Raw genomic sequence first — 25,463 nt, forward strand, 5'->3', positions numbered from 1 at the left:
GAGCGGGATGGGAGGGTGGGAGGGTACCGACCAAAACCTCTTCCTCGCATTGATCGACTCAGGGAGAGTTTATTGCCGTAGAAGGGAGGAAGGGGCGGGGTTTGGCTCAGCGAGGTGCCTGTCCTATCGCATCGTCTGGCTGTTTGTCTCTGTCTGTCCTCACACTGTCGAAATCAATTTGACCTCTGAGGAGCTGTGGACACAAGAGAGGGAGAGGCGTCCAGCTGGGCTGCGAACACAACCAGGAAAACACGGAGGACACGCAGAGAAACCACGGCGACGCTCCGACGCGAGACACACGCCCCACACTCTAGAACAGGGTTCAAACGCATTCTGACCAATGGACTTCCATGACTTTAAACCAAATTTCAATGACTTTACACATTTACATGACTTTAAAACCACATTTACATGACTTTTCCATGACTAAACCAAATTTTCATGACTTTTCCATGACTTTAAACCACATTTCCATGACCAAACATTTTGTGAAATCTCGGTGTAAACATGAAAAAGTGCGTATTTAAACTAACAATGAGAATTCCACAGCATACAGTTAACCTTAAAGAGACAAATGTGACCCCTGACCTCCCATCAACCAACTGGTCAAATGAGCAAAAAGAAAACTTAAATCAAATCAGGCTTAAGACAGAAATAAGGTAATACAATAAATAAATAGCATGCCTATAATTTAAGCCATCTTATCTTAAAAGGAAACAACGGTCAAATGGTCGTGTAGGATGAGATGGACCACTTAACATAAAGATAACTATTCCTCCAATATGCAGAATTAACACTAAACTCCACCCTCCAAAGCAAACAGAATGCAAAGCAGAGACGAGCACAAAGAAAACCTGGTGCTGCGTCTGCTGGTCTGGACTTTAAAGGCCACTCAACGAGCCTCCGCCTGCAGCGGCTTCATGGTTCCAGGTCAGTTCTGGTCCCGTCAGTACAGAATGGACCCTGATCCCTCACTGGCTTCCCATCCACTGTGGCTCATCCTCACATTGCTTTTCAACATATCCAATTCAGATGATATTCAGCTTGAACTGACAGAACTGGAACTGAATTGAACCGGATTCTTGTTTCAGTAGAAAACAAATAAATATGAATATTAACTGCAACAAGTGGTTCTTACCTTGTGGGGAAGCGGGGCTCGTACTCTTCAACTCCTTGCTGGAAAAGACAAAAACAGAAGAGATTCAGTCACGCAATTCATTTTGAGCCGACGCGATGAATAGTTTTGAAACAGGGAAAAGGTGCAGCGACCACGGCGGCCAGCAGGTGGCAGCAAACAGACACGCAGAAACCTTAAGGCTCAAGACTGATGAACTGACTACACAAAACATGTATTAAATATGTAATATAAAAGATATAATACTGCCTTCCATCAGATATTTCACCATATCTAAATGAACTGCATGTTAAAACATACTCTAGCTTCTCGTTAACCAAACGATGACACAACATTCCGGACACTTTCAAGTGCACAAGAGGCCGAAGACAAAGAGATCTTCTCTAACGTCAGCAGAGATGTCCGTCCCTGAAGTCTGCGAGGCGAAGGAACAGTTCAAGTTGTTACGGCCAACGAGCAATTAAGCATCGCCCACATGTTCTGCTGCAGGTGAGGCGGGGGAGCTGAAGCAAGTTTACTGCACTTCTACTTCGGGTTGAGTCTTTTTGAACAAATTAACACTCATCCTCCATCCCCACGGCCTCCTCCTCCTCCTCCCCTGCCTCCTCCTCCTCCCTGCCTCCTCGCCTCCTCGCCTCCTTCCTCCTCCTCCCTGCCTCCTCCTACCTGCCTCCCTCTCCTCCTCCCTGCCTCCCTGAACTGACGACGCATCAGAAGCTCTTCCCTCGTACACCGCCTGGAACAGAGGGGGACTTCTCAATCTTTCACTCGACCCTCTGAAAACAGGAGCGAGGGAAGTGAAGGAGAACGGGTTGCTAACGTAAGCCGAGTGCTCGTAAAGGAAGAGACGGCAAGCAGACCTCTTCCTGTGTGTGTCCTCCCACCCACCTGTGAGAAGCCGGGCCCGGCCACGCTGTAGGGCCGCTGCTGTCGGCCGTGCAGCGCGGCCGCGCTCTGCGCCGCCATGCGAGAGCGGAGGCCATAATCCGGGACGGGCAGCGCCGCGTCCTCCCTCTCCAGAAGGTTGCCCGTGCTGCTGCTCTTCCCGTGGAGGCTGGAAAACACACAGGGGTGCAGCAGATGAGGACTAGGTCAAGCAGGAACAACCGTTTTTTGCTCTGCTGTGAGATCTGCAGGGAGCCATCAGCGGGTTGTTTCATTCTCAGCTTTGATTGGAAGCCACATGTTGTGATAAACAACCTACAAAAGCTATATATTAGCTACAGCACATTCCAGTGAAGTAATGCGACTCGACTAAAAGCTCCAGGACATACTTGTGTACTCGGAGTTGCCTCATGGAGCTGGTGTCGCCTTCAGAGACCAGCCGGGTGTAGGAGAAGGGAAACCAGCCACGCCTGGAGGAGGCGACGGAGAATTAGCAATATAAAAGAAATAAACATTGAAAACTAGTATGCACCAAATATGGTGGACATTTTATTATTTTGTGTCTATAATTTAAGTGCTTTATACATAAATATTGGTGGCATCTGGAGCAAAAGCTAAAATCGAAGTACGACCTTCAGAAAAAGGAACACAAAAAACAGAAAACTCACATCCTGGTCTTCTCGTTCTCTCCGTAGTGCCACCCGTCGCGGGCCTCTGGCACCAGCAGGGTGATGACGTCGCCCTCGAAGAAGCTGAGCAGGGTGCTGTTGTCGCCGGCCGCGTGGGAGAAGATGGCCTGGACCCGAGTCCTCCCGTTCTTCTCCAGGCCCGCCGCCATGGAGCTGGACCGGGGCAGCGTGCGGGTCTCCGCTGTTTCAGAGAGAGGAAGACGGACAGCGTTCAGTCTCTAGTGGACAGCATGGTGATGAGCGCCCTACATATACTACTCAATTTCTTTGTGAAACCTGTCCGTGCCCTACATCTATTCTAATCCTAATCTCTCCTTCCCTGTTCCTCCTTCTATTCCCGCTCGCAGTGGTCTGTTTCTGATTGAAAGTGCACAGGTTGGGTCTCACATCAAGGCAGATGTTTTTGTTTTCCAAATCAGAACCATTTATGTTTGAACATTCAAGGATTTTGTCCTGGCGGGAGCTGCATAACATTTAACAATGAACAGAGCTCAATAAATGGGAGCAGGAATATTTACAATTAAATCTACACTAATAGGACCGAATACACGGGGCCCCTTTAAGAGAAGGGGCATAACCCTGGTGACACGGGGGGTTAAAGGGCACCAGGAAGTGAATGTTTGTTGTTGGGATGTAAATAAATGGCCGCAAGATACGGCCAAAGGGAATACTCGCCTCGTCCTTTGTTTACACGCTCCTACATTGGTGACCCTGACGTGATCTGAACACGCACTCTTCTGATATAAAATAAATGAAAGTTAAAATAAAGTGATAGCAGTACTTTAAGGTGGATGTAAGTGCTCTTTGAGTGACTTTGATCGCTGAAGTGCAATGATCAGGGTTCATACACATTCTGACCAATGGATTTCATGACTTTTCCGTGACTTTAAACAAAAATGTCCATGACCAAACATTTAGTGAAATCTGGGTGTAAACAGTAAAAAGTGAGTAAATGTAGTATTTAAACTAACAATGAGAACACAAAGCATACAGTCAATCTTAAATGGCACAAATGAATGAGACAATAGTTTGATTAAAAGAATAAACATTTATATAGATGCCTGTGTGTATGCCTGCTTTTATGTTTAGCGTCTTTCTTTTAAAAGCATATTCATTATTTCAAACTCAGTGTAAATGAACGTCATGAACACATGAATATAACACATTTACATGACTTTTACTAAACCTTTGGGATTTTGGGACTTTTCCAGGCCTGGAAATAACCATTTTAAAATTCCATGACTTTTCCAGGTTTTCCATGACTGTAAGAACCCTGAGTGATACTTTTCCTGAGCTAAGCGGCTGTGATGCAACGCTCCCGTTACGGTCCTTACTCAGGGTGGTCTTGCTCTTGGCGGGCGCGGCCTTGCGGACGGGCAGCGTGTTGGAGTAGACCTCGCCGCCGTGCCGCTGCGTCTGCGGCGAGGAGGCCTTGCCCTGCGCCACCTTGACCTCCATCCACTGCTGGTAGTCCTCTCCTCCGTGAGCGCTGCCGTTCATCCCTCCTTCCACACCTCCCAGCATCCTCTGCAGAGAAGAGGTACATTTGCATGCAGGCAATTAAAAAAAAATCTCTCTCTTCCTCTCTCTCTTGCAAAACATCCACCAGCTCGTTAATAACGTGAACAAGGAGAGTGAATCTGGGTCAGCGTGTGCTGTTTAATGAAGAGACTGCATCTGAGTTGATAAACATACGGAGCGACTACTGGGAGACGGCAAAGAGTTTCAGTGGCGTTTTAAGCTCCCAGATTAAATACACTTTGAGTTTTGCGCCACAGTTTTAATTAAAAGCGCGAGCCAAACGCACTCTTTCATGTAAAGAAGTTTTATTTTTGCCTTAACCAGGCCTGCAGGAGGGAGGGGCCCAGGATGTGGGGGACGAGCTAATTAGCATGTCTCACTAACACGTTCATTTGCATTCGCAAGAGTTTTTTCCGAGGATGCGTCGAGGGCTCCCATAATGCAACAGGCAGGGATCAACGCCTCTCAACACATTCCAGGTCCTTGTTCCAGGTCTCATTAGACAGCAGTTACCTCTGTGTGTGTGTGTGTGTGTGTGTGTGTGTGTGTGTGTGTGTGTGTGTGTGTGTGTGTGTATGTGTATGTATGTCTATGAGGACCAATTTTAGATTTTGCATTGAGAGCATTGAGAAGGATAAACACAAACCCGGTGATGGACTGGAGGAGCCCATAACAGTCCATTTGCATATAAATGTCCATAATACTGCAGCGTGGAACCCACCTGTCCCATGGCCGCGCCGGCCCTGAGGGCGGCCAGCTCCGGAGGCACCGGCAGAGGCTTGGCTCCGGGGACGGGCTCGGAGACGGGCGCGCCCGCGTGGTGCGCGCCGGGCAGCATGGCGCCCGCCACGCCGCTCATCTGCTGGGCCAGGAACACGGCCCGGTCCGGCAGCTTGTTGGGCTCGGCACACGCCTGCTGCCACGCGGGGATCTTCTGGGACAGCAGCTCCTTACCCTGAACACAGGAAGGACGAAGGAGAGTGAGAGAGTGTGTGTGTGAGAGTGAGTGTGTGTGTGTGTGTGTGAGTGAGAGAGTGAATGAGTGCGAGTGTGTGAGAGGGGGAGAACCAGTGTGCGAGAGAGAATGTGAGAGAGTGAGAGAGAGTGAATGAGAGTGTGAGAGAGAGAGCGAGCGAGTGTAAGTGTGTGTGTGTGTGTGTGTGTGTGTGTGTGTGAGAACTAGAGTGTGTGTGTGGGCTCGTGGGTAAAAGATGAGCATAGTTCTTTCATCCAAAAGAAAGTTGTATCTGAGGAGTTCATGCTGGAAAATGGGACAATGTTCACAAACGCAATAAATCATTTAGATCCGCCCTGAAAACTTACACTACTCTCCACATTTTGTTTATGTGGAAAGACGGAATTTTCCCAACGGACATCCATACAGAAACACATCATTCATACAAGCAGAAGCGTCTGATCGACGACAGGAGGAGGAGATAGCTGGAGGAGGAAACAAGGGAGGCGGGGCCTGAAGCTGCGTTCACAGCAAACGCGTCACGAACGTTACTCACGCCTGAAAGGGGGCGTGGCTTACCGCGTCTGGTGTAAACGCAGCATTAGATGAGAGGCAGGATGAAGGGATATGAATCCTCCTCATTTCAGATGCTCTCAGATGGAGCTTGAAGAGCCGAGTTCCCCGACACACACACACACACACACACACACACACACACACACACACACACACACACTATACAGTAGGGCAGTTACATAAAGACGCTTCTCATTTGCATCACCATGAATATTGGAAAAGATGCTGCTCAAACGTCTTCGACTCCACCGGGAGGACGGACCCGGCGAGGCTCCGGGGCTGCGTGGCCCCGCCGAGCGCATCGGGGGCCGCAAAATAAAACCAACACACACATTCATACCGACAGTGAGGGCGCGAGGCACCGGGGACTCACGCTCTCAAACAGCTTTGAGCTCACTGCGTTTCAGAGAACGTCTTTGAAAGATTCTCCTGGTTATTAATTTTCAGCCTCGACTGATAGAAATATGAAACGCATCGGGGGTGTGTGTGTTGTTGTTGGAATGATGAGTCACCACGACCTCGGTTAGCTCGTCGGAGCAGCTCAGGTGGAGCGTAGGCGGGACAATAAAACCCACGAGCAGACGTTCCTCCTCCATCTTCATCCTCCCTCTGAGTGGGAGATCTGCCACTTTGTAAACGGACCCAGGGAGCAAGGAGAGCTTGCATGTTGAGTGACAGTGGGCAGGTTCCCACGTTCTAATGGTGGACATAATGCTTGTGGATTACTCATTATTGTCAACTTTATAATGATCAAGATGCTGCATATTGATAAATCTATTCAAACCTTTTATTTAAAAAAGAAAAAGTGCTGCAACTCGCATCACTGCTGGTATGAACAGTTTTAATGAAAAAATATTGCAGTATTTTTGGAATTTTAAAATGTTTACTTGGCACGCTGGGTGTTTATAGTCAAGAAGGAATGATTATTTTTATTGTCAATTAATCTGCTGATTATTTTCTCAATTATTATTATACATTATAATTTCCCACAGCTCAAGGTGATGTTCAACGGTCATACGTGACAAAGAAAAGCATCAAATCTTCACAAAAACTGAAACTCTTAAACCTCCTGTCGACCGTCTAATCAATAGATCTGCTCCCACGGTATTTATTCAAGATTCAACTGTGCTTCGCAAACCGAGTCCGAGACTAATTAAATCACTTCCTGCTGTTAACCCTCCACGTCGTCCTGCGCTTCCTCCCTCCGTCTATCAATCACTCGCTCAGACGCTCTCTCGCCCACACAGCGAGTGAAGCGAGTGTTCCTGCAGAAGTAGGTCATGCTCTCTCCCGCTGCCTCCCCACTTCACCCACTCACCCTCCATCCCTCTCACTTCTCTCCACCCAGTGTGAAGGGGTGAGAGGAGTCACTTTCTGTGGATAATAAGATCCCGGCTGCACTGGTGCATGTGACACCGCGGCCACGCAACGGCAGAAAACTTGTTTGAGAAAGAAAGATGGCAGCAAGGCAACATGGTACCATAAAGCACATCCTGTGCCCACAGTTTACGATATACATATCGGCACATATCAATACATATAGATATGCATCGAAATGTATCGGCACATATCGATACATATCTATCGATACATATCTATGGGCACGTATCGATGCATATCTATGGGCACGTATCGATGCATATCTATCGATACATATCTATGGGCACGCATCTATGGGCACGTATCGATGCATATCTATGGGCACGTATCTATGGGCACGTATTGATACATATCTATCGATACATATCTATGGGCACGCATCTATGGGCACGTATTGATACATATCTATCGATACATATCTATGGGCACGCATCGATGCATATCTATGGGCACGTATCTATGGGCACGTATTGATACATATCTATCGATACATATCTATGGGCACGCATCGATGCATATCTATGGGCACGTATCTATGGGCACGTATTGATACATATCTATCGATACATATCTATGGGCACGTATCGATGCATATCTATGGGCACGTATCTATGGGCACGTATTGATACATATCTATCGATACATATCTATGGGCACGTATTGATACATATCTATCGATACATATCTATGGGCATGCATCGATGCATGTACAGTTCTACTGGCAGCAGTCCCGCTCCTCACCTTGCTGTGGTAGACGCTGCTGTTCTTGGCCACGGCACACTGGCGGTCCACCAGGAAGCAGTACCTCCTCCTCTCCTCGGACAGAGCGTTCTTGTAGCCCTCGGCGATGTAGTTGTCCAGCTCGCTCTGCTTGTTGCTGATGGCCTCCACATACTGGGGAGAGGAGGGGAAAGAAACAACATGGCTGCACGTCCTTTTGAAGGATGTTCAGAGAGGGTTGAAAGGACAACATGAGAATGACAAACTAAATCCCATTGTGTAAATTGGGTGAACGCACCCTTTAACAGCAGATTATAGATTTCCATGAATGACTCGTCGCGCATCACACTGGTGACATATAAAAAGCATTCATGCGCCGCTTTAAAAGTCAAACGGCTGCATATTTGGAGAATGTCACCGCACATCAGAGCTGACAACCATGAATTAGAACCAAAGAAGTCCAACTCCACGGCTGTCTGATCAAAGTCTATTATGTGATGACGGGGACGCAATTAGAGTCTCGCTCAGCCTTTAAACGACTCCGCCCACCGAGTCCTCTTCCTGTTTGAGGTGCGTCTCGTCTCCATTCGACGAGTGGAGCCACTCATCCACATCGACACACACACACACACACACACACACACACACACACACACAACTCTGCCCTCAGAGTCACTTATGCAACCGAAAGCATCTGAAGATTCCCACGGAGTCGAGTAACGTGAGACGTATTCTTCGAGTGCCAGACAGTGAGGTGTCGGAGAGCTTAGCGGCACACACACGCACGCACCCGGCTGGTCCAAATGATACCCGGTCTGCCGGGAGGCGAAAGTCGAGATGAAAAGGGATTATTTTAAACGAGGGACTTAAGTTACCAAATGCTGCGCTTTAATCACCGTCACTTATTAAGCATAACCAGACGTGCTAATTAGGGAATTAATTAAGCTAATTCATGCATTCGTCATTATATAATTCTCTCTCAGCAACATTCTTATCTAAACATAAACACATTTATTAAAAAGGCCAACCTGTAATTTTCCTAAAAAAAAAAAAAAAAATCATGAATGAATATATATATATATATATATATATATATATATATATATATATATATATATATATATATATATATATATATATATATATATATATATAAATAAATAAATAAATAAATAAACACACACACCTCCCCAAACATTCCAAGATAAAAGGTGAAACAAGCCTTGTTTGTCAGTTGCTGCAAAAACAATCTAAACTGTAGAATACATTATTAATAGTATAAAAAAATATATTATTTAACTGCATAACTATAATATTTGTATATGTTGATAGAAAAAAACATTGGATTTTGTTGGTAATGATAAATCCATAGTTAATCCAATGATGAATCCATAGTCTTTGCCATTTAATCTTTCAGAGATTGGGGTTTGACTCGTATTCATCATTCAGCTCTCTTCATCTCTCATTCTCCAAGCGTTGAAAGAAAAGTTCAATAAAGATCAGCTGCTAGAATTTGGCCATCTGTCAGTAAACAAAGAACCGCGTCCTTCATGTGGGCCGAGATCTCCTCCAGTGAAGTACGCCGGGAAACGACGAGCAGCAGAGGACGAGGAAGATGAAGGCCGCCTATGAATCATACAAACTGCGGAGGTGGAGAGGCTTTCAGGTAGCCCACACACACACACACACACACACGTGTTGATTGGACTCAGAGCAGCATGCTGTGCCGCGAGGCAGCCGGTGACTACCAGCGAGTGAGTGACAGGCTGTGTGTGTGTGTGTGTGTGTGTGTGTGTGTGTGTGTGTGTGTGTGTGTGTGTGTGTGTGTGTGTGTGTGTGTCTCAAGGAAACTAAGCACCACGTAAAAAAAAAAAAAAAAAAAAAAAAAAAAAAAAAAAAAAAAAGTACCAACTTTACTCTTCAGCCCCGAGCATAACGTCGTTCACACCTGGGATCAGGTGCAGGTGTCAGTTCAAACGGAGTGAAGCACAAAATGGAGGTCATGTTTTTTAAACAGTTTCCTCCCACTCAAAAAAGTACATGAACTATGATGTAATGTTTCTCTTAATGCTGCGACTCGATTTGGTCTGGGAAATGTTATAAAATGATTTTTTTGGGGATGAATTCATTCATTGTCAAGCTAGCAACTTCCCCTAAATGCTACACTGTACCTTTAAATAAATGGCCCCGTTTTCTGAATTAAAAAGTTGGTGCATAAGCCTCAATATATGTATAATAACCAACTTACAAACTATGTGTAAGGAAGGGAGTCAATGGCTACATCTTTCCCAGAGGGAATCAGGATTCCTGAGGTTATTAGCTGCGATTTTGTGCGAGAAAATCATAAATCATAAAGTCTCCAATCATAAAGCCATAAACTCAGCACAGTTTTATCACCGGCTCCCTGAAGAGCGCCGCTGCTTTGATATCCATTAAAGTACATTAATCCAGCACCGCCAAGCTCCTTTTCCATTATTAAGTAGTTTTAATACATCAAGCCGACTGCACACACACACGCACACACACACACACACACACACACACTCACACACACACACACACAGTTTTCAACCCACCAACAGGGATATTATTATATTATAATACTAATACAGTGAGTTCTCAGCCGCCGGCAGAACCACAGAACTCAAACTTGATGTTTTGGATACGGTTTGCAGCTTTTAAAAAACACACCTATTTTTAGTCCTCTGCTCGAAAAATGTCATCCAAACTAAAAAGGGTGTATCTCTGCAACCACTAGGGCTGTTTGAATAATGTTGGTGTTATAATAAAAGGTACACATGTGAGATTTAGTTAGGATGTGTAAATATCAGTCTATATGTTACTGGTTAAGAGTAAATGAAGATGACACAGAAAAAATGAAAAGGTTTCAGGTCCGCCTATAAAAAAAAATTACTTTCAGGATGATTATTTCTTTGAAATGATGCAGCTGTAAGGTCCAACTCTAACCTAAATCATAACTCAATATGTGAACATTCTCTAACCCAAATCATAGCTCAATATGTGAACATTCTCTAACCCAAATCATAACTCAATATGTGAACATTCTCTAACCCAAATCATAACTCAATATGTGAACATTCTCTAACCCAAATCATAGTTCAATATGTGAACATTCTCTAACCCAAATCATAACTCAATATGTGAACATTCTCTCTGCAAAGGTTGACTTTGATAAAGTGAAGCAGAACAAAGTTAGAGAGGGTTTAGAACAGAGAACATTCAGGCGAGGACGCATTGGGGCCCATTTGGGTTATTTGAATACCATTAGAATTTTCTCATGTACCAAACCATATATTTCACTTATTTACTACTTATGGTGTTCAATACATCCAAATACAGCAGTTTTTTAATGTTAATTCATAAAACAAGCTATCATCTACAGTTGTATATAACACTCGCTCAGTCTGCCCTTCTAGAAGAGGATTGTTTTTTAAAAATAAAGATGACTTTGCCACCATATTGTTCTGGAGAGAATCCTCTCATCCCTCCTCTCTGTTCCCTTTGAGACACAAACACAGCTCATCTCATGACAAGCCGCCATCTCTTCTGATCTCATCCCATAAAAAGTCAGAAACCAGAAACACCAGGAAGTGTTTTCACGAATCAGTTCACACCCGCTTCACAGGAAATCCACACTTTCCCCTCATCCTTTCTTCTTCTGACGGGATGATAATCGTGTGTGTGATTGGCGTCACTCGGCCCGTTGGGAACCACAGGATGAAGCGTTCATAATGAAGCGGTGATGATGCAATGAATAACAAAAGGAAATCTCTCATTTTCTATTATGAATCCAGTGTTTCTCATTAATGTTTACACTTCTCGTCACGTCCTTCGACCAGCTCCGGATGAAACGGCACCAGATTGACGCAACTTTTAACATTTTTCCAGATCAATACATATCGAATGTCATTTTTTTTGCAATATGGTGCAGATCTCACTGCCTTGTACTGGAAGGAGATCAGAGAAACATTTACTCGTCATTCTAAAGCGTTCAGCAGGACACGAGCTGACACACACACACACACACACACACACCAGCAGCTCGGTGCTTTATGGCCCCTGAGGGACACCGTAGTGAACGGGTGACTTCCCCGTCGCCTGCAGTTTTAATATCAACATCAATCACGAGCAGCAGGAGCCGGCGGGGATGACTTTAATCTGCGTTTTATTATTCATTTTCTTTCTTTCGGCTCCAAAAGGCAGCAGTGAGGTACAGTGGAGAGCCGCATGAAGAGAGGAGGAGACTCTACAGCCTCACCATGGAGAAGTGAGCGCACACACACACACCTAGATATGCCATGTTGTCATTTTTAAATAGGCAAATCGGTCCGTTTCTGTCTGGCTGGGAGCTTCGTGGTGCAGACCGCTGGTGACTGCTGATCCTGCCAAGAGCCGGTTCCCCTGAGGGCCGATACACACACACACACACACACACACACACACACACACACACACACACACACACACACACACACACACACACACACACACACACACACACACACACACAAAATCGCTCGGAAATCCTGAACTAAAGTAATTATTAAAAATACTTAACTTTACTCAATCAAAGCCAAACTTCGCACATATACTCCTAACATATCGAGCTATGTTATACATTAAATTCACATGAACCTATTATATATGTTCACAAGGGTTTTCTGTATATTATTGCTTTTTAAATTATTCAAATAGACCTTGGGGTTGAGGAGAAATTCAGTATTTAGTTGAATGCAAACCATTCCATCTGTGCTCGTACTGAACATGCCGGGTCAACGTCTGACTAAGACTGATCATGTCATTTCCGTCATACGGCCTAAAGACACGCGTGTAATTCCTGATTGGACACAAGGCAGGTTGTGTGAGAGGCCACGCCCACATACTGGGCCAGAGCCAATGGGAGTAGATCTGCTTGTGGTCACGGGACAGACGTCCTCATGAGGAAGAACTAGGATCCGCTCAACTCCTCATTCATCCAAAGAAGCTCCACAGAGTGTAGTGTGTTCAGCCTCCCACACACACACACACACACACACACACACACACACACACACACACACACACACACACTGACCTGCATCTCCTTGTCTCCGTACTTGGACGGGTGCTTGCTGCCCTGGCTCTTTCTGCGCAGCTTCTTCAGCTCCGCCTGGCACTTCTCCAAACTCTCCCCTTTGCTCTTGTGCTCCGTCTGGTACTTCTTCAGCGCGGCCTGTAGGGGGCAGCGCAGAGTCAGCAGGGCGCATCACCACAGGTGGTCAGCCTCCGTTTAAGGCACGGGGGCGGGGCTTAAAGATGGCTTCACAGCGCTTTGTATCGCCTCCGTTAGCGTGTGGAGTGACGGGTAAGAGAGGAACCGGACCGAATGAAAAGCAGAAAGCTCACGTCGGCATATTCCCACGCTCTGTGGCTGGAGCGTATCCCAGCATGCACTGGGTGAGAGGCAGGACGCTGCATGTATGTGTACTACACCGATTCCAAACTACTGATCGACAAAAAAATTATGATTTTTCTTTTCTTTGGTAAAACTCCTAATTTTCACAGAACGAGTCATAATTCACAGAGTGGGAAGTAATTTATGTAACTTGCTGCAGTGGTTTGGAGGAAAGCTAGCGGAGACATTCCATATATTACAGATGACTGCAGAGCGGAGACGGAACTTTGTGGAGACGCAGGTCAGTGTGTGTGTGTGTGTGTGTGTGTGTGTGTGTGTGTGTGTGTGTGTGTGTGTGTGTGTGTGTGTGTGTCTCACGTTCAGGTAGCGAGCGTCCAGCTCCACCTTCTTCTCCAGCTCCGTGAGCAGCTCGTTGTGGAACGACTTCAGCTGAAAGACACGAGAACACAAACGGTCAGGACAATGGAACCAACAATGAACACAACCTCCAGCAAAAAGGTTCTCCACCATTGTTCCAATGGAAGAGGAGAGGAATGTGACGCAAGAAGGAGAGGGTGTCTGTCTGTCTGTCTGTCTGTCTGTCTGTCTGTCTGTCTGTGTGTGTGTTACATTCCCATACAACTAAACTGCGTTATTAATTACACCTCCACGGAAATCATTTTCTCCTGGATTATGTTCCCAGTTTCCAATTTTAACGTGTTAATGTAATAAATAAATGCATTGGTTGGTTTAGTTTAAATTACTACTTTTGTTAAGACATAAATAATTCCAAATGAAAACAAAAGTGAAACGCGTCTGAGTGCTTGGTGACTCTCACCATCTTCATCTCTCAGACATATTTATATATGTTCTTAAACTCAATCTGAAGGCCCAGCTGGTGGTAGAGTTCACGCCTCTCTCTCTGTGGATTAGAGATAAGCGTCTGCTCTCTGCCTGCTGTGTAGTGATGCTTCATAACCCCGTTTGGATCATTAAAAAAGCCTTTATGATAAAGGAAGAGCTGGCATGTAGAGACAACCTTCATCTTTGAGATCAAAGCTCCTCACTTCCTCTCTCAGCGGACTCAACTAATGTTTCCACAATTGGCCAATTTCAAGATCAGCAAACAAACCAGGAGGTGTGAATTAGCGGCTGCCTTAAACAGAAGTGCATTAGAAGCTACTCAGTGGTTCTCAATCTGGGATTACATTTCTTCTCTTATTTATAATCCTTTATTAATCCCAGTGGGGGAATTATTTTCTGCATTTTCCCTGTCCTTATAAGCACCCCGCGCCTATTCTCAGTTTTTTTTAAACGTTTCCTTAATTATCTCCGCAACCACAGGGTTGTATAACTTCATTTAAATGTCTGCACTACTTGTGAGAAGATATGGTTAGTAAAAGTAAGTAACCCTTAAATTGGATTCATTACGTAAACGCCGTGGCGATCGTAACGTTTCACTAAAACATTGATAAGTACCCCTTACAACGTCGGATTTCAATAAAAGACACATCCTGTAACCCTACGGGCCTGTGGCTCAGTGGGTAGCAGGGCCGTCCCGCAATCAGAGGATCGGCGGCTCGATCCCCGGCTCCGCTAGCCTATGTCGATGTGTCCTTGAGCAAGACACCTAACCCTAAATTGCGGCCGTAGCTTCATGGTAGCTCCTCAGTGTGTGAATGGGTGAATGATGTCATGGAGTGTGAAAGCGCTTTGAGTGGTCGGAAGACTAGAAGAGCGCTAAACAAGGCTGAACATTCCAATACCCAGCATGCCCAGATCGGGCATAAAATAAGTCATTTTTCCATTTTTGAACCAAACAACACAGTTTTTTGACTGAATATCCTTCATAACATGCCAATGCTTTGTTTTATTGGGATTTTTTAGGTCCTAATCTTTCCCAAAAGGTGTCTTATTAGTACGTGGGCTGTTGTTAGGGCCCTGAATCATACAGTTTGAGCAAGTCGGGGACCGCTCGAGGAGGCATTTTGCTCACATCATTGGATGTTCATAGTTATGATCAAAATATGTTATAAAAGTTGTTTTTTTGGAAAATATACATTTATTCCGTAGAAAAATGTATATAAATTCATATATAAGAACAAGTATTAGAACTCATTTGGGATTCATACGACTACTTGAACACGGGGGTCTTGGGTCGTAATGCTAAAAATATATCCTGTAACGTGGAGATTCCAAAGCTGAAGGCCCACACAATCTGTTCTGGCTCAAGAGGTGCTGGTTTTAGCGGCACCACGTGCACCACGTGCACCACGTGCACCACGTGCACCACACGCTCACCATCTCCTCCAGCTGGATCTGGATCTGCCGGTGCACTTCAGCCATCTGAAAGAGAACCTCCCCTGTGGAGAGAAGAAGAAAGACGATAAACAAAAAGAGGGGCGGGGGAGAGAAGAGAGGCCGATATTAAATCTTTACGATGTGTGTGAGAGCTGCATGCAGAAGAACACACACACACACACACACATGCAGCCACAGAACAGATGAGACCGGAGGAGGAGGAGGAGGAGGAGGAAGAGGAGTAGACGATGGACAAGATGAAACACGACACCGACGAAGCGGACGAAACTTATTAAGTTGAAAAAAATCAAACATTACGGACTTATGGCAAATCAAAGAAGCAATACCGAATGTTTTAAAATACTTAAAAGCAAAAGGGTTTTCCCATGATGCAACACTGCTGCTGATAAACACGCACAGGAAAGTCTTTATAGCGTATGTCATCGTTGCATTAACACACGGCGCTGTGCTACAACACAACAGGGAAACACCAAGAAGCAGAACCCAGGGGAACGCTGAGAGCTAAAGAAGCAGAAGATAAGAGAGGATGAGAAAGAGAGGATGAGAAAGAGAGGATGAGAAAGAGGGTGATTCATGCAGCAGGAGGTGCGTGTCGTTATGGGATACCTACATGCTGCCTCCTCTGAATATGCAATGCGTTGTAAAAGAAAAAGAAGGAACAAAAAGATCTAGTTTGAGCAAAGAACAGCAGGAGAGAGACCTGGAGAACAGAGACAGATCAAAGTACCCGAGGACACACACACACACACACACACACACACACACACACACACACACACACACACACACAGCTTCTGCAGGAAATACCCTCCATACCACGAGATACATATGAGTTATTGTTTCTGCTCTTATCGTGACGTTTTAAATGAGGCTGTGACAGAGACACGCAGTGTGTGTGTGTGTGTCCGATGAAGGAATCAATACATACACACATACAGTCATTGTTGATTTTTTCCCATTGGAGCCAACATGGAATCTATTTCACTTCCTGCTGGTGACGACCGGTCTGCGATATATATATATATATATATATATATATATATATATAAAAAAATAATCATATGCATCTCAACATCAGGACATACTATTGATATCAACCCGGCTCCAGTACATGTAGAATAAATATATGAATTAGCACACATGCCCAGCTGCAGAGCCAATTAACCCGAGACCCGTCCACTCATGCTAACGCAGGCTGACAGCTGAGGTGTGTGGGCAGCAGGACACACACACACACACACACACACACACACACACACACACAGTGAGATTAATGGCTTAATAGAAGTGCTGCGTCATGCAGACAAGACTCAGATGAAGTTGGAAGGACTCAGGAAAGGTCACGGCAGGAGGAGGGAGGAGACACGCGTTTATTCTGGACTTCACTTTCAGGTAATGGTACTCAAGTATTTTTACAGAAGGAAACCATTACTTTTTCCCCTGTGACTTTTATCTGATGGCTGAATTCAGACAGACATTCACACACACACACACACACACACACACACACACACACACACACACACACACACACACACACACACACACACACACACACACACACACACACACACACACACACACACACACACACACACAAAGCACTGGAGATGTGTTCAAGTGCCGCAGGACAGAACACTAAGAGCAGTTTCATCGTTTAGTTTCTCTCTCATGTTTAGTGGTAAATCCCTGATATTCAGAACACAAACACAGCGTTTCCGTTCTGGAGGTCGTACAGAGTGTAACTGCAACACCTGACATGAAAAGACAGGAGGAGTCAAACTGAGGAGGAGAAACGACTCCCTCTCTTGAGGAACTTGTTCATATGAGTTATGATATAACACCAGAATCAGAAACGCTCCTTCACCTGAAGGTCCCCAGATCCCACGTAACCCTAAACACACTCTCCACCTCGCTTTGGGAAATATTGTGGACTTCTACCGGCAACAAATAAGCTGCTTACTGATAATCATCAGATGACCGGCGGCTTAAAGCTCTTTGCAGACACTTTTTCCTTCAACACAAAGTCCGGTTCTCCTCTCAGCGTCTCAGATTATGGAACTCAGAGAGTAGGATTTTAAATGGAGAGCTGAATGCTGCACCCAAAAGAAAAGAGGGCCGTCATTGTTGTTCCCTCTGCTAAGTCAGACTCAGAGGTTTAGGAACACGTGGAGCAACACCTTCCAGAACATGGAATTATGGATTGTGCATCGTCATCATCATCCTCAGGAAACTAGAGGAAAGTTCATTCTGAAAACAAGAAACTGGATCTTTAAAAAACACTGTGGTCTGAACTACTCAGCATTCATGCAACAAAGGAAGGAGAGAGAGAAAGAGAGAGAGAGAGAGAGAGAGAGAGAGAGAGAGAGAGAGAGAGAGAGAGAGAGAGACTCATCCCTGCAGTGCAGGAGGACAAGGTGCTGCAGGAGATTCGTCCTCCTGAAAGCCGCATGACTGACGCCGTTATTGTCGCGCTCCTCTGGGTCGTCCACGTCTCTGAACACCGCGAGCGCCAAATAAAACACGTCCGCCTCCGACAGATGATCCAGTTCCTCCTCAGCGCTCACATCCTAAGCAGCTGCTAGCAGCTAGCATGTAGCACGTCGTACATCTGCACGGCCATAATGCTGCACATTGATAAAAGATGAAGCGTCTTGACAACACATCCTTACTCTCCACGTGGAGCACGTCATGTGATCACATGGCTTTCCTTCTTACAAATACAAAAGAAAGCGGGTAGACCAGCGATACATAATCATCAGCTGGGAAAATATAGCCGCTGCCATCCAGCTCTTTAATGGGGAAAAGGACCAGGAAAGATCTTCTTTTGTTCAGCGGTTCACTGAGTGATCCATCACCTGGTCCAGGTGGTCTCTCTGGAGATCTCACAGTGACTCAATCAGGCAGGAAGCCAGGCTCACAAACAAAGTCAGTTTTTCTAAACTATTTTCAGGCCTCTGCTCGAAAATGTCATCCCCAACCTAAAAAAGGTGCATCTCTGTAACCACTAGGACTGTTTTAATAATGTTGGTGTTATAATAAAAGAGTATAATGTGAGCTGTGTGTTCAGATGTGTAGATATCAGTCTACATGTTGCTGGTTATGAGTAAATGAAGAAGAGAATTATACAGTTTTTATAGCTTTATCTGCCATAGAGCCATCTGGGCTCCTCAGTTTGAGGGGTTTAATGTTGGGGAGCAGGAGCCCTGCTGGGTGATGGGAGGAGGACCGGGACACGAGATGGTGCGATGGCTCTGTGAAAGCGCTGACGCTGCAGTTTCCCTCGGTGCAGAGCGAACGCCGGATGGATTCAGATTGGGGTTCAAGCTCCAGCTGCCGACTCAGGAGAAAACGAGGGTCGCCGCGAGGTCACCGGCTTTCTTTACTTCGGAGAAACAGGCAATAAACCGGCCCGCCGCCTCAGAGCGGATCCTCTTCTTGTTCACCGGTCTCTTTATTATTGCTTTCTGCTTCCAGGAGCTCACGCGTCACTCAGCTGTGCAGCAGAAACCTCTTCTCTTCCTCTCAAGTTCTTCTGAAGTTCACAGGAATGAAATCAACAGAAAGCGGAATCGTTTCCCGAACGCTCAGATTTGGACATTTGAATGAACCTTAAATTGTTTTAATGAGACGGACGTCTTCAGGGGGACATGGGAGAGAATAATGAGACGCAGATGTGAACAATAATGTACTAAGGAGATTATATTATATTACTTTACTCATAGACACGACAAGCCAGACATATCTAGTCGTTCATAGATGAGGTAGTGAGGAAATGTGTCTAATATTAGGCTTTTAATAAATAAAACGTCTATGAAATTATTCAAAAAAGGTAAAGATCAGATTCCTAAAATCACTTTTTATTTCATGAAGCTACAAAGGACTTTTTTTTCCCGTACGCGTCATATTCAGTTTAACATAAAGAAACGATGATATATTTTCATATAAAAAATATGACGACATTGCCATTGTGTGTCTGCATTGTTAAATAGGTGCACAACATAAAAAGGGACTTTAAAGGAGCTTCATTCTGTTCCAGGAATCTAACCCATTATAACATTATTGTAGTTATTATTTTAGATTAGAGGCTTTTTGGGGAAACGTTGAATATTCATGCCACACGTCCTGCCATGTGAGGTCTTTCCTCATCCGGTGATGAAGCAGCTGCACGTCATGATGAAGATGAACTGGATGTTTTAACTGCACAAAGCGAAGGTTCCCCTCTTCTGATATAAAAGTCTCATGCAGCTCACGTTACATAAAGCAAAGCCAAAATGGACGTTTTTCCTTCATGTTTTGAGCCAGAGCCCAGATCTGAGCACGGCTCTGCTCAGATGTGCATCTGAATGGAGGAAGCCCTTATATGGGCAGAGAGGGGAACCGGAACTGCAGGAGCTTCCTCCTCACAACCGTGTCCATATCCAGTACACTGAAGAACGGTGATGGCATTTTCATCCACACTGACATCACCGACGAGCCATTTTTGGGCTGCGGCTCGAGCATCGCCCTCCTTCCCCTCCTCATCATCCTCCTCCTCCTCATCATCATCATCCCCCTCCTCCTCCTCAAGGCGTTCCATTTCATCTATTTTTAGACCCGTGCAGCGCTGGCGTGTCCTGCAGGGCTGCCTGCTCGCCCACACCATCGACGGGGGCGTTTTCACAGACGAAGAGAGCAGCGTAGTGATGATGAGGAGGAGAGGACGAGTGGGAGTCGTCTCCTCTTCCCGTCAGGCGGAGCATCCTCAGCGTGAACAACGACGCTCTGCGTAAACAAGCGTCCCCGAGAGGAGACGGGTTCATTTCGGGCTCGAAAGTGGATAATAATCATGTCATCTTTTTATTTTGCTGTCGTCCTAATTACACGGTTTGAGCAGCGCCTGGCATGAGAGGATGTACTATACATTGTGAGGACTATTTATTACTGGTATTTAACATCCACCCTCTCCTTAGTTGAGAACTTGAAAGTGTACAAATTACCACCTTCCTTCTACTTATTACCACCTTTCTGGTACTTATTACCACCTTCCGTGTACTTATTACAGCCTTCCGTGTACTTATTACAGCCTTCCGTCCTTATTTGGAGTCCGAGGATTCATTTGCTTTCCTGCCTCGTCTTTACAATATATGTATGAATTTATTATGTCTCCAGTAATGGAAATGAAAAGATGCAAGATATTAAAGAATAACAAGAATCTGAATGAATAAAGTATACTTAAAACCTAAACCATGTGGATCCACGATAGCGCTGCAACTAACGGTTATTTTCATCGTGAATAAATTAGTTGATTATTGTGTTGATTGATCCATTAGTTGTTTGCCGAGGGAAGATCTGCTGAGTCACCGCTAAGCTGCCAGAAGCAGGAACACGGAACGGCAACTGCAGCACGCATGCAGACAGGAGCCGTCAAAAAGACAGGAAGCATGAAACGCACAAAAGCTGATGGGAACGGGGGGTGTGCAGATGCATGATGGGATATTCTATCGAGACGCTTGAATGCAGTTATCGTGATGCAGAAAAACATACAGTAAAAGTTGGGTTATAAGCCGCTACTACCGTCGGTGGTTGTCTCCGCTGTAGCCAGCTAGCGCTGCTGCTAGCTCCCCGCTGTAGCCAGCTAGCGCTGCTGCTAGCTCCCCGCTATAGCCAGCTAGCGCTGCTGCTAGCTCCCCGCTGTAGCCAGCTAGCACTGCTGCCTGCGTCCCCGCTGCCTGAGTCTGGCGTGAGTCTGGCTGGTCCCGCTACCTTCGGGGAGCTAGCAGCAGCGCTGGCTGGCTACAGCTGGGAGCTAGCGGGGAGCTAGCAACAGCGCTAGCTGGCTACAGCTGGGAGCTAGCGGGGACAACCACCGAAGGTAGTAGCGGCTTATAACCCGACTTTTACGGTATTTACATGTTTACTGTACTTTCTAACGTCTTACACTTTCAGACCAAAGTAACGGTCTTGAGATACGAAGGCATTTACGTTACTCTCGGGTGGAGTTTATTAATTTAACGTTTCAGAAGAGTCATGGGTTGCGCGTTCATTGAAGCCGCAGGAAGTGGACATCCGTGAGACAGTCATTATCATGAGATAATAGTTCCACAAGCCCAGCGGAGCATTTGTCAGAGAGACACGGGGAGGAAACATGAATTGATGAGGCTCGCGAGAAGAAAAGTGCCAGGGAGAATCCCAAAAGGTCTCCACATGAATAATGAATGCAGCTTTTATATCCTCCTCACTCGGATGTCCCCGCTCCACCGTCCTCTCAGCGCCGCCCTCATCCCTCTCCTACGCTCCAGTCCACGCCTGCTATCCGAAGTCCCATCGATCCAAACTCCCCGCCATGCGAGGGGTCAACAACTATGACACAACTTTGCACAGAGCGCGACAACGACGACGTCCCGAATGGGCCTTTAAATCCAGCCTATCGCTCCAGATAAGAGCGTCATGAGCAGAACCAGAGCTGATCCGACCGACACTCACATCCCGACTGCAAACGTACAAAGAGCCTCGACATTTGTGCCGTTGTGAATATCAAATACCAGACGCCATTTTTGTTATTTAGTCTTTGCTTGTGGCGGTGTGACACACAAACGACGAGACCCTTTTTATTTCTCCCTGAATGTGTGAGGAAACAAGAGATTAAACAATTGGGCATGCTGTGACAAACATGCAGAATTTATTCTGCTCAAGAAAGCGTCAATAAAGCTCCCAATTGCAGTAAAAGGCAGATTAAAGCTCTGTTTTTAAGATTTCCAAATCATTTTAAGAAGAAAATGTCCGTGTGCGAGTGTGTGTGTCCGGTTTCAGGTCGGCCGTCAGGTGCTTCTGCTCAACCCCATTTTGACCCATCTGCTGGTGCAAACCCCCCTCCACCCCACCAGGGGTGCTACAGCCACTACGAGGACTCACCAAGATCCTTAGAGCCTTGACTTTCGCTGGCCATCTCGCCCATCCGCACCAGAGCGTCGAAGTAGCCCTTTGCAGCATATGTGACACCTGGAAACATGGAAGCATTGGGCGTCAGACCACGGGGTGCAGAGCGGACATCTTCTCACCGCCCAGAGAGGTAAGGTCGGGCTTGGGAAATAAAAAAAAGGAGCGACAGGCGGAAATGGAGACCAGGCAGGAAAAGAAAAAGCTCTATGGAGGCAACTACAGGAAACAGAGAGAGCCAGACAGACTAATCTCAAGCGAGTAAACTACTAGGCCTTCAGCACTACTTTGGAGTAAACCCTTTTAAAAAGGATAAGTTTACCCAAATTTGAGATAAGTATTTTAACCATATTGGTATCTAGCCGTGCAGACAGTTGTCAGATCTAATCCATGGCCATCACAAGGACTCCAGATCCGATAAACCTCTTGATCATACATCCAGAATGATGTCACCAAGTCACATTTAAAGTCCAAATAACTGTGCTGGATGAGGAAGAGGCAGCGCTCTGCAAGCAGACCGAGCACAACGACCCTGACGTCACATCTCAGTCATTGCAACGACGAGTTAGACAGAATACCAATAAGCCACTTTATAGTTCCTATGAAACGGCTGAAGATATTTTAGTTGCGATCTGAAACATTGTGGGATTCAATCCTGGGATTATTAAAATGTAATAAAACCCCGACTGCAGCAAACGCCCCGGAGGTGAATGGAGTTCAGTTTGTGTGGCTTGAAGCATTCAAACAAACGACGCGTCAGCAGAAAAATCAAAACTATCGACGTGGCTAGATACCACTATGGGTGTTTTTTAATGCCATTTGGATGAACTGAATCTTTAAAATCCCTGAACAGCACCATCCTAACTTCTGCCTTTTATGAGGATCCCATTAGCTGATGCAGAACAGCAGCTCGTACTTGAAGGAACGCTGACAAACCACTTCCTACAGCAGCGATGTCGCAGCACTTTTCCTTTCATAAGACGAGCGTTGGGCAGCTAGGATTGTCCGCGGTGCGTTGACACACAAGAGGGACGCGGCGACGCAACCGTGACTCAGGAGCTGCGACAAGATGGCCGCCAGCAGCAGCGGATGGCGGAGGACACGTGTGCATATGGATGAGTTTATTACATGGCCGTCATGTTGATGGGGGTTTGTGCCGAGAACTGCCAGAGGACACGCATGCAGGGTTCATACACATTCTGATCAATGGATTTCATTACTTTAAACCAAATTTCCTGAAAGATTTCATGAAAAAGTGAGTAAATGTAGTATTTAAACTAACAATGAGAATGCAAAGCATACAGTGAACCTTAAATGACTCAAATGAATGAGACAATTGTTTGATTAAAAGAATAAACATTTACCGTAAAAGTCGGGTTACGAGCCGCTACTACCTTCCCCTTTAGCTCCCCGCTGTAGCCAGCTGGGGCTCCTGCTAGCGCTCCGTTACTTCCCCGCTAACTTCAGCTAGCTCCCCGAAAACCACCAAAGGTAGCGGGACCAGGCTCGACACCCGACTTGGGCAGAGGGGACGCGGGCAGTAGCAGCAGCAGCGCTAGCGCTAGCTAGCAACAGCGGCCAGTAGCAGCAGCTTGCTAGCTTGCTACAGCGGGGACACTGACCGTAGGGAGGAGCGGCTTGTAACCCGACTTTTACGGTATATAGATGCCTGTATGTATGCCTGCTTATATTTTGAGTCTTTTTAAAAGCATATTCATTATTTCAAACTCAGCGTAAATGAACGTCATGAAACATGAATATAACACATTTACATGACTTTTACTACACTTTTGGGGATTTTTTTTTTTTTCACGACTTTTCCAGGTTCTGGAAATAACTATTTTAAAACTCCATGACTTTTCCAGGTTTTCCATGACCGTATGAACTCTGCACATGGAAAACAATGGAAATCTATTTTCAGCTTCCGTCTGGTTTAGTGACGAGTCCACAGAGCTGCTACATACGTAGGTTTTATTTACTGTTCGGATGAAACAAAGGCTGCTCTTGTACCGCTTTTACTTCTTTATGACGACCGTGAACCAGCGCTAGACGGTAACTCTCTCTACGCAGCGGTGAAACTATGACGGAGAGACGTTGAAAAGTGAGGCGAGGGAGGAAGGTGGGAGAAGAGAGGAAGAGGAGGAGGGCTGCCCTGTAAAGAGGATTAGAACAGCGATATGAAACCGACACAGAGCGCAGTGTGTCGTGTAAATGAAACACAAACAAGAAGTCAAACTCAGCTGAGAGTCACAGTAACTCTTCCCTCTCACTCCCAGTGAAGCTTAAACTCAAACTGAGCAATACATTGTATGTAGTTACCATCACAGTGACATTACAACAATTAAATGACAGTTTTAGACTTTTCATTATTTAAAAGTCCCATTTCCAGCTTCTTAAATGTGAGGCTGTGCTGCAGTTGTTCATTAAATATCTTATTGTTTCTCATTTGGACCGAACAAACAAAAACAAACAAGAACAAGCCATTTAACAGTTAAATCAACAATAGAGAGCAGCAGGCATGGTGTGTTTGTGTAGCCAACAGGAAGTTAGCGCTGCACTGCTTCCCTCCACAAACAATCAGTGGGATTTCTCCATTTTGCCAAAAATATATCTGAAAATATTCAGTGAGGCAAACAAGCGTTTATGACACCGACACCTTTTGCTCATCAAGTTAAACTTCACGATGAACACAACTTTAAAATGTGAACACAGATCAGCAGAGGAAAGAAGCTAACGCTAGCAGCTAGCTTAGTGGAGATGTCAGGTCATGTGACCGCGCTGGAGCTAGCTGCAGCATGCTGGAGCTAGCTGCTAACGTTAGCAGCTAGAGGTCATGTGACCGCGCTGGAGCTAGCTGCTAACGCTAGCAGCTAGCTCAAGCGCGGTCACATGACCTCACGTCTCCACTAAGCTACAGGACCTCATGTTTAACTTCAGAGGGGCGTTCACTGACCTGTTTTATATCGT

At 45.7% G+C, this 25,463-nt stretch overlaps 1 protein-coding gene across 1 annotated transcript; it reads right to left on the reverse strand.

Moving 5' to 3' along the window:
• Window positions 1-159: 159 nt before the first annotated feature.
• On the reverse strand, window positions 160-15,617 carry baiap2b (BAR/IMD domain containing adaptor protein 2b; the record flags this gene model as incomplete). The annotated part of the gene is made up of 11 exons (XM_079237958.1): window positions 15,558-15,617; window positions 13,635-13,706; window positions 12,957-13,094; window positions 7,883-8,035; window positions 4,952-5,185; window positions 4,044-4,236; window positions 2,689-2,890; window positions 2,410-2,490; window positions 2,024-2,189; window positions 1,139-1,176; window positions 160-229 (listed from the first exon to the last, which is right to left on the reverse strand). Exons 1-11 carry the CDS (start codon window positions 15,600-15,602, stop codon window positions 160-162), a joined length of 1,392 nt encoding a protein of 463 aa, XP_079094084.1. The 5' UTR covers window positions 15,603-15,617.
• Between the last annotated feature and the right edge of the window lie 9,846 nt (window positions 15,618-25,463).

This window comes from Taurulus bubalis, assembly GCF_910589615.1.
Source record: "Taurulus bubalis genome assembly, chromosome: 2".
Taxonomy (NCBI): Eukaryota; Metazoa; Chordata; class Actinopteri; order Perciformes; family Cottidae; genus Taurulus; species Taurulus bubalis.